Below are 10,000 nucleotides of genomic sequence, written 5' to 3'. Positions count from 1 at the left end.
TATAGCACTGATTACTGCAGTAATGTCACTGGTAACCCCAAAAGTGTCAAAAATGTCAGTCAAGGGTCCGATCTGTCCGCCGCAATGTCGCAGTACCGAAAAAAAAATCGCAGATCGCCGCCATTACGCGTTAAAAAAAAAAACACCAAAAATGACAAAAATCTTTCTCTTTGTTAGTAAACACGATAACTTTTGCGCAAACCAATCAAAATACGCTTTTTGCGATTTTTTTTTTACCAAACATAGGTAGCATAAAACAAATTGGCCGAAAAATGTTAAAAAATTTTGATTTTTACTTTTTTTTTTTGGGGAATTTCATATAAAAAAATGTGAAAAATATTGTTATTTTTGCAAAATTTACGCTCTTTTTTTTGTTTATAGCGCGTGATCAAAAAATCGCACAGGTGATCAAATACCACCAAAAGAAAGCTCTGTTTGTGGGAAAAAAAGGACGTCAAATTCGTTTAGGTACAGCGTCGCACGACCGCGCAATTGTCCGTTAAAGTCACGCAGTAAAAAATCGCAAAAAAACCCCTGGTCCTTTAGCAGCCAAATCCTCCGGGGCTTAAGTGGTTAAGGGGTTGAATAATTGTCAGTGAAGAATTAACAAAAGAAACATTTACTACTGTATTACAAAACCAATTGATATCATTTTAGTTGCATGTGGTTCTTTAAGAAGTCCTTGTAGGATTTCATTCTGAATACAATTACAAATGTACACTAAATTCCCTAAAACCCTTTACAGCATTGGGGGTTGAATAATTTTGAACACAACTGTGTGTGTGTATGTATGCATATATATATATATATATATATATATATATATATATATAATTTTTTTTTTTTGTGTGTATATTTTAAGTCATTTGTTTTTGTATAGTTCCCAGCACCGATATTCTACCCCTCAACCCTTCAACCTTTCGACACCAAATCCATCTTCTGAATGTTCCCTTTCCCAAAGGCAACGGTCCACTTCAACACCCAATGTCCACATGGTCAGCACCACAATGCCGGTGGACAGCAGGATGATTGAGGTAACAGCGGATTTTCATTTATTATTGGAACGCTTGATACTTTTTGTTCTCATTTTGTCAATCCTCAATATTTATGCTGTAGACACATTCTGCTCTGGGTTGGCTTTAACTGTACTTTAAAAAATCTTTGCAAGAAAAAACTGAATAAATTCTTCAATATTTACTGGTTTAATAGAGATTGGCTCTCAAACGTTAATTAAAGTTTAGGAATGGAAATATTTTGCCTTAAATTGTTAGATTTGCATTCTTACATAAATCATTGTATAGTTCCCTAAAACCACACATGTTTGTTACTGTTTAAAGTTCAAGGTGAAAACTTTTTTTAGTTTTGGATAGAGTACAGAAGGATAAGAACGTCTGTCTGGTTTTTACTGCTATCCGGGGCTCTGTTGAATAGATACTTTCTGTCCTGACAACAGTTACCCCAGACAGGAAGGAAAATCTGCAACAGGGACGAAGGTGGAAAATGGTTCTAGCCTTCCCTTACTCCACTTGTTTCGGTCTCTATTACTGTTGGAAAGTCACTGTCAGCAGAACAGGAAGTTAGGAGAATCTCTATAGCAGAGGGTCAGATAGCAGTAAAAACTTGACAGGCATTCTAACTCCATCCAAAACTATAAAAAATGTTTTGGGTGAACATACACCTAATTCACAACATTTATTTGAGATGCATTTGGTTACAAGAAAATGCAGTGATTCTAATCTAATGTGATTTGTAATAGATATTTGGAAATTATGTTAATTTGAGCTGGCCTAAATTTAAGAAATAAAAACGTCATTGTTCTTCAAAAATGATGTGATAGAGGGAAATTTTAACGTGATTGTCGATAGAATAGAAAAAAGGTCTTCATAAAAGAAAAGCCTTAAAGTAGAATTCCTGCCTAACACTAACTAGTCTTAAAAATATCCTCTTCTCCCCTCCTGCTACCTATGTTGACCTGTGTAAAAAAAAAAAAAAAAAAAAAAAAAAAGAAAAAGTTCCCGATTTTTAGCTTATTTGATTTCATCATGGGATTTGCTTTCTCTGTGTCAGTAAACAGCTGCTGCAGGGAGGAGGAGGCATTCCTCTTTCCCCTGCAGCAGCCGCTGACTGGCAGAGGAGGGATAGCCAGCAAAGGCTGGGACAATGGGAATCTGAGTGACATAAACTTTCCTAGTGTAGCACCCTCCTAGGTAGGTGCTAGTGAGAGAGTATAGTTTTTGGCTCTGTCAGAGGAGCAGCAGGGAAATCTATATTGCTTTCTGCCTACCGGAGAGCAGGATCTGTGAGTTAGGTCTGCTAGTGTGCTCAGTGTGTGACTTATTGGGTCTAGATAGTGTTTTCACACTGGTCCAATAGGGAGGCATGTTGGACGGGGGGGGGGGGGGGACCTGACCAATTAGTACAAAGGCCTTGATATAGTCCCAGTGATTGGTAGAGACTGGCTGTCTCAGTGCATTATGGGATATTGTATAAAAGCCAGGAGCACATGTGCTGCGGGGTCTTTGGCTGGTGACCAAAGTCCCAGAGGGAGGGGGAAGCTGCCTCCTCTTCTTTAGCAGTGGCACGTAGTCACAGGCAGTCGGCCTGAGGACGGGAGGAAAGAAACTGAACCCAGAGGTCCAGAAGAACTGACTGGAGGGGTAGAGACACTGGAGACACTGAAAAAAAAAGTATCGGGAGTTCAAAGGATTGTGTCTTGGGGCCTGACCTGAGGGGGCCAACCCGGTGTAGGATAGTCAGAGGACTGGGGTCAGTCTGTGGAGTGAAAGGGGAGACTAGGCAGGTATCCTGCTGATAATCTACTCAGCTAAGTCGTCTGTAAAAAGACTTAATCTGAATTCATCTAGTGGCAAGGTAAATCGGCATCCGGGCTGCATCTTCAGACAAGTCCCCATCTATTGTGAATAGTTCAATTTGGAGTATCCCACTCTTCCCTTCTCCCATCCCTATTTAAAATAAAACACCAAAAACTACATACCCCCCCCCCCCCCCCTGGACTGATCGTTGACTGAGCCAAGAAGTAAAGTGTTTGTGAATGTCAGAGTTGCTAACAGTAACCCAGGGGGACCCGAGAGTGTATTATCCAGCAGTCCTTAAGGGGGCAGTGCTACACTAGATTTCCCAGTGGTTGTCCAGCTTGCTCTCCTATCCCTACAGCTGTTGCTCGCTGACACAAGCAATCCTATGATGAGACCGGGGCAGGCTGAAAATATGTAAACACATTTCTTTTTCACAGGTTAGTTAGCATTGGTAGCAGGAGGGGGGAGACATTTTTAAACCTATAGTTGGTCAGGAATTCCACTTTAATACTTTCCTGTCGTGTCACTAAACTTTGTGTTGAAGAGCTATGGTAGCTGCAGAATCATCAACATCCTGCTAAGTACAGCAGTTCAGTCTTCCAGTCCTTATGTTACTACTATGTCCTGTAGTAAGTAGAACTCAGCAGATGGAACCATTGCGCTCTGTGGGAGACCAGGATTTTTGCGCTGCTTGAATTGCTGGATGCTGAAGATTCATCAACAAGCTTTCGCTTGTTCAGAGCGAAGATCAGTGGCATGGGTGGCAGGACAGAAAAGTAAGGCCTTTTTGCTGCAGGAAGACCTTATTATGAAGCTGCTTTTCTCTATCGCTCATTGACAGACGTAGTCTTCTTGATTCTCAAGAGCTGGGTTATGTTGTCTCCGCAGGAGTAGGACTAGGCAGAAAGACAAAACGTTCTGGCTCCACCTTAGGGGCAGTCCCTGAGGGTATATCCTCCCTCTCTCTGCTACAGGGAATCAGTTTTTTTCTGTCTAGTCAGGAGTAAGGACCTAAGTTCCTTGCTGGGATCTTTTGGTCCTGGCAAGACTTTTTTTCTTTAAGAAAAAGACATTTTTTAGGTAGTTTCTCCAGTGTTTTTTCCTGTGAGATCTTCAAGCAAAAATGCCGGACTGGGCGACACTTGTGGTCACCCCAGCCGGCCTACGAGCGCGCGCAGACCATGGCATTGCGCTTGGTCGGCCGCGACATATTCAAGTAAGTATGCGGGGCCGGGCGACGGGCTGGATGTTGAGATCCAGTGGTCACCCCGGTTTCTGCCTACGAGCGCGTGCAGACCAGAGCTCCGCGCTGGGTCGGCCGCGACGGAGTCCCAGTGAAGGGACTGACTTTGCGAGTTAAAAGTCTCGCTTGGACGCCAGGTACCAGAGAGTCGAGGCGTCCACAAACCCCCACCCGGTGGAGAGGGTATTGTGAAGAGAGGGTGCCTGTCGGTTCGGTATGGTGAGTAAACGTTCCCTTTTTTCCTCATTATGAGGCAGTATATATTATGGGCCCCTCCATATATGGTCAGTATATATCTGATACTTACAAGTCCCCCTTGTAATACAGCATGTGTTTGTGGGAAGTGGACTTGGTTCAAGAGCTAACACTCTACCCAGCAGACTGTAACATTACAGCAGACATAGGAGGTATAATCCTACCTTATGTGCAGTGTATCTCTGTAGATCCATATGTCACCTCTTAGCAGAGTGCAGGTGGATGTGCTGGGAAGACGATATCGGCGGTCCGCCGCCATTTTGCCGTAGACCGTATGCATGTATGTCCTCAGGTCACGCCGGCCGCCATGTTTTTGGAGTCTTATGTCTCTTCTATGGGGGCGGCCATGTTTTGTGAGCCCAGCTACCTCGTGGAGGGCTGGGAACGCCGGAAGGCGTACACAGGGGGCGGAGCCACGCCTTCTACCCGGGAAAAAGCAAACAGCTCCTTCCAGTCTGTGTAAGACAGACGCTGACTGCAGTTGGTTGGAAACTGCACTGCATCGGTTGGTGAGCCTTGGGGGTCCCTCTCTCTCTCTCTGGGATCGAGAAGCAGGTACTCTGAGGGGCGCTATTGCGCTAGGGGGAGACACACAAAAAAAAAAAAAAAAAAGAAAAAGTTTTTTTGTTTTTGCTGGCAAAGGTGTCCTGTATTAACATGGACCCTGCTACTCATGTATCTCCTCCGGATCCCCTCGAGGGGTCTGCGGGATCCTCCAGCACCCCATTGACAATTGAATCATTGTCAGCTATTATGGAAACGTTTGTGTCCCGGGTGGAAGTGGCTTGTCAGGGACAGGGCGCAAGAAAGCGACCCCCGCCTAACCCCTTATTATCTGAAACCTCGGATTCAGACTCTGAGCCTATTTCTGCAGTTGCAGGTACTTCATCTGGGATTGGTGTCTCGGGTCCTGTCTCTTCAGACAGTGAGGAAGATGTTTCGGCATCCGCCATAGCCCGAGAGGAAGCGTTGGTAAACGCACTCATTGTATCTGTTCAAGAGACCTTAAGGTTACAGGGTATTCCATCAGAAATAGCTGAAACTGAGATCCCTTTTGGGACTAAAAAAACGCATCAAAGTGGCGAAGGTTTTTCCATTGCCCAAATGTTTTGGCAATCCAATCGAAGAAGAATGGCGTCTGCCAAAACGCACGTTTACTATTTCTAAACGCATTGACAGGCGTTATCCGTTTGAGGAAACCCTTATTAAGAAATGGACAGAGCCACCTGTGGTGGATTCACCAATTGCTAGATTGAATAAAGCCACGGTTATTCCTTTAGAAGACGCTCCGTCTTTTAAAGATCCAGTGGATCGCAAGATAGAAGCTATGTCTCGCACCATGTTTTCCTTGATTGGATCAGCTTTCAGACCTATAATAGCTATTGGTCTGGTTTCGCAGGCTGTAACTGAATGGACCAAGTGGTTACGCCGGGACTTAGAAGAAGCCCCTCAGGCAGTATCAGATTTGTTGGAACAAATGATACAGGGGTTACAGTTTGTGTGTGATGCGGCGTTAGACGCCACTCCATTAATGGCGCGAGCATCAGTCTCAGCAGTGGTTCTCAGGCGTACACTGTGGCTAAAAGGTTGGTTAGCCGACCAAGGTTCCAAAAAAGCATTGGCTAATATCCCCTTTTCAGGAGAGCGTCTATTTGGAGCCAACTTAGATGAGATCATTAAGGATCTCACCGGTGGAAAGAGCACCTTTTTACCGCAAAATTTTAAAGGTAGAGGAACTCGTCAAAGACGAGGGCCTTCTTTTTCTGCTCACAAGAGGTTTTTTCGTCCAGCGGGTGAAAAAACTAAGTCCTCCAAAGCTCCTGCAGGAGGCGTCAGGGGTCGTTGGTCGGGCAAGCAAAAGCCCGCCCCCTCCAGACCTGAAGATAAACCATCCAAAGCCTGAAGGTGCGCACCCACCCATAACTGGGGTGGGGGGACGTCTTCGCCGGTTCCCGGATCCATGGCTTTCCAGAATCCCGGACAAATGGGTTTGCGAAGTCATAAGGTCAGGGTACAAGATCGAGTTTCGATCTCTCCCACCGGCGCGATTCTTCCCTTCCAATATCCGACTATCCTCAGATCGTTTAGAAGATCTGCGGAGAGCAGTCACAGATCTACTACAACAAGGAGTGGTAGTCCACGTTCCTTGGACAGAACGGTTTCAAGGGTTTTATTCAAACCTATTTACAATACCCAGGAAAGAGGGCAAAGTGCGTCCAATTCTGGACTTAAGAGCACTCAATTCTTTCGTCAACATAAGAAGATTCAGAATGGAGTCCATTCGCACGGTAGCAGCCTTCCTGCATCCAGGGGATGTCCTAGCGTCCATAGACATCAAGGACGCCTATCTTCACATTCCCATTTTCGCAGGACATCAGCGTTTTCTACGCTTTTCCGTAGAGGAGAACCACTATCAGTTTGTGGCGTTACCTTTCGGTCTCGCCACGGCTCCGCGGGTCTTCACAAAGGTGTTGGCTCCAATGTTGGCACTTCTGCGCCAAAGAGGTATATCGATTCTAGGTTACCTAGACGATCTTCTGCTTCATGCAGAGTCTCCTCAGACCTTGCTACAAAACATAGAAATTACTATGATTTCTTTACAGGAATTCGGGTGGCTGGTGAACCAGCAAAAGTCATTTCTGGTTCCCACCCAGAGGCTCGAATATCTGGGTCTAATTCTAGACACAGTCAGGACAAGAGTTTTCCTTCCGGTAGGGAAACTCCGAAAGATTCAATCAGCAGTCCAGTTGTTACTGTCCAACAGCTGGTCTTCCCTTCGGACTTGCATGAGGGTTCTGGGGTTGATGGTGGCTTCCTTCGAAGCAGTCCCATTTGCCCAGTCCCATACCCGAATTCTTCAGCAAGAGATTCTTCTCAGATGGAATCGGAATCCGGAATCCCTGGACAATCAGATACGATCGAGCAAACAGACCAGAGAGTCTCTGGTTTGGTGGCTTCGGTCTCCAATGCTCAGCCAGGGAAAGTCATTTCTGCCAATATATTGGACGATAGTGACCACGGATGCCAGTCTATCCGGATGGGGAGGAATTCTTGGTCAGTTATCTGTCCAGGGACTTTGGTCCCCGGAAGAATCCAGGTTACCGATAAATGTATTGGAACTGAGAGCGATCAGACTTTGTCTGATTCACTGGACCGAGCAGCTCCAGGGCAGCCCGGTTCGGATCCAGTCGGACAATGCCACGGCCGTGGCTTATGTCAATCACCAGGGGGGCACCAAGAGTGTCCGAGCGGCCAAAGAAGTGGCTTGCATTCTTCGCTGGGCGGAACGATTTGTTCCAGCAATCTCTGCGGTGTTCATTCCGGGGGTGGAGAATTGGCAGGCAGATTATCTCAGCCGTCAGACCCTGGATCAGGGGGAATGGTCCCTCCATCCAGACGTTTTTCACCAGTTGTGCCTACGGTGGGGCACCCCGGATGTGGATCTGTTGGCATCACAATTCAACAGGAAAGTTCAGAGATTCGTGGCTCGCTCCCGCGATCCTCTAGCAGAAACCGCAGACGCACTGATCGCCCCGTGGGGGCAATACCAGCTAATATATGCCTTCCCTCCTCTCGCGTTACTGCCAAGACTTCTTCGCAGGATAGAGGAGGAAGGAATCCCAGTAATCCTGGTAGCTCCGGACTGGCCTCGTCGAGCTTGGTACGCCGACATGGTCAGACTGGTGGCTGACGTCCCATGGAGACTTCCTCTCAGGGAGGATCTACTGTCTCAGGGACCGATCTTCCATCCTGCTTTACGATCGCTGGCTTTAACGGCCTGGCTATTGAGACCCAGGTGCTGAAGGACAAAGGTTTGTCAGCTTCAGTTATTCCTACTCTAGTTGAAGCAAGGAAAGCGACTTCCAGAAATATTTATCATCGCACATGGAAGTCCTACATTGCATAGTGTGAACCTTTGGGGTTCCGTCCTCGGTCTTATTCGATTAGTCGAATATTGGCTTTTCTGCAACAAGGGGTTGAGCAGAAACTGGCCTTGAGTACTATCAAGGGTCAGGTCTCAGCATTAGCCATCTTCTTTCAGAAGCCTTTGGCTACTCATTCCTTGGTGCGGAACTTCATCCAGGGGGTGCGACATCTGGCTCCGCCAGTGCACGCGCCGTTACCCCCCTGGGATCTTAATTTAGTGTTGTCGGTTCTTCAGAAACCTCCCTTTGAAGATATTAGGGAGATTCCTCTACCCACGTTGTCCCAGAAGGTGGCCTTCTTGGTGGCTATTACTTCTGCACGCAGGGTGTCAGAACTGGCCGCATTATCTTGTCGTTCACCATATCTGGTGGTTCATAGAGATAAGGTGCTTCTTCGTCCGAATCCATCCTTCCTACCAAAAGTGGTTTCAGAATTTCATCTGAATGAAGAAATTGTATTACCTTCCCTGTGTCCTAAGCCCAGTCATCCTCGGGAGTTTGCTTTACACTCCTTGGATGTGGTCCGGGCGATCAGGGTATACTTGAAAACGACAGACTCGTTTCGCAAGACGGATTCACTTTTTGTGATCCCAGATGGACCCAAAAAGGGGTTGCCTGCATCTGCCGCGACCATTTCCAGATGGATCAGACAGACGGTAGTGCAGGCTTATTCTATTAAGGGTCGGGAGCCCCCGTTCCCTGTTAAGGCGCACTCCACTCGGGCACTTAGTGCGTCATGGGCCTTTCGCCATCAGGCGTCAGTGGTCCAGGTGTGCAAGGCGGCTACCTGGTCGTCGGTGCATACCTTTTCTAAACATTATAAAGTTGATGTAATGGCATCGTCTGATGCCTCATTTGGCCGCAAGGTTTTGCAGGCCGCAATTTGAGGAGACCAGTGGTCTACCTCGAGGGTTTTTTTCCGTTGGAAAATTTTTTCTTTAGTCTCATTCTTTGTTTATAATGAGCCTTTAAAACTTCTAGTTTGGCACCGGTTGGGCCTTCTAGATTGGATTTGATTTTGTCAATCCCACCCCTCATTTGTGGCACTGCTTCTGGATGTCCCAGCTCTTGAGAATCAAGAAGACTACGTCTGTCAATGAGCGATATAGAAAAATGGATTTTTGTAAGAACTTACCGTAAAATCCTTTTCTCTTAAGCTCATTGACAGACGTAGTACCCGCCCCTCTATCATTGAGTTGGGTTGGGTTAAATTCTCTGTACTGCTTTAAACAGAACTGATTCCCTGTAGCAGAGAGAGGGAGGATATACCCTCAGGGACTGCCCCTAAGGTGGAGCCAGAACGTTTTGTCTTTCTGCCTAGTCCTACTCCTGCGGAGACAACATAACCCAGCTCTTGAGAATCAAGAAGACTACGTCTGTCAATGAGCTTAAGAGAAAAGGATTTTACGGTAAGTTCTTACAAAAATCCATTTTTTTAGCAACAGAGGAATGCAGCAAGCACTTTCTAGGAGCCAGGGTATAAATGTTTGAATTGACTCTATAAAACTCTTCAACTCCAGGATTAACTTGCCTCTGCCAAATAATTGTATTACAATGATCAGTACATCCACAGACCAATTTTCCAAATGTATTTCCTCCATCGCTATACATTTTTTTTTTAAAGTACCTGTGGTGTCCTCATTCATCCCAGTCTTCTTGCTGTCCTAGGACACTAGGAGAATGTTTGTTGTGCAACAGTATATCCATTCTGGAAACTTAATTTGTCATTCTATTGGACTCCAATATAGTTTGTGGGCAGT

At 46.0% G+C, this 10,000-nt stretch overlaps 1 protein-coding gene across 2 annotated transcripts in view; it reads left to right on the top strand.

Moving 5' to 3' along the window:
• Window positions 1-10,000, top strand: part of RAF1 (Raf-1 proto-oncogene, serine/threonine kinase) — a 289,683-nt gene that overhangs the window by 206,161 nt on the left and 73,522 nt on the right. For both annotated transcript variants that reach the window (XM_082266446.1, XM_082266447.1), the window contains exon 7: window positions 881-1,034. In XM_082266446.1, coding sequence (XP_082122572.1) covers window positions 881-1,034 — 154 coding nt within the window. The remainder of the gene's footprint in view (window positions 1-880; window positions 1,035-10,000) is intronic.

The sequence above is a fragment of the Pelophylax lessonae genome, assembly GCF_965119305.1.
Source record: "Pelophylax lessonae genome assembly, chromosome: 8".
Classification (NCBI taxonomy): domain Eukaryota; kingdom Metazoa; phylum Chordata; class Amphibia; order Anura; family Ranidae; genus Pelophylax; species Pelophylax lessonae.
The sequence above is the reverse complement of the archived record's forward strand: the minus strand, read 5'-3'. Positions and strand labels throughout refer to the sequence as shown.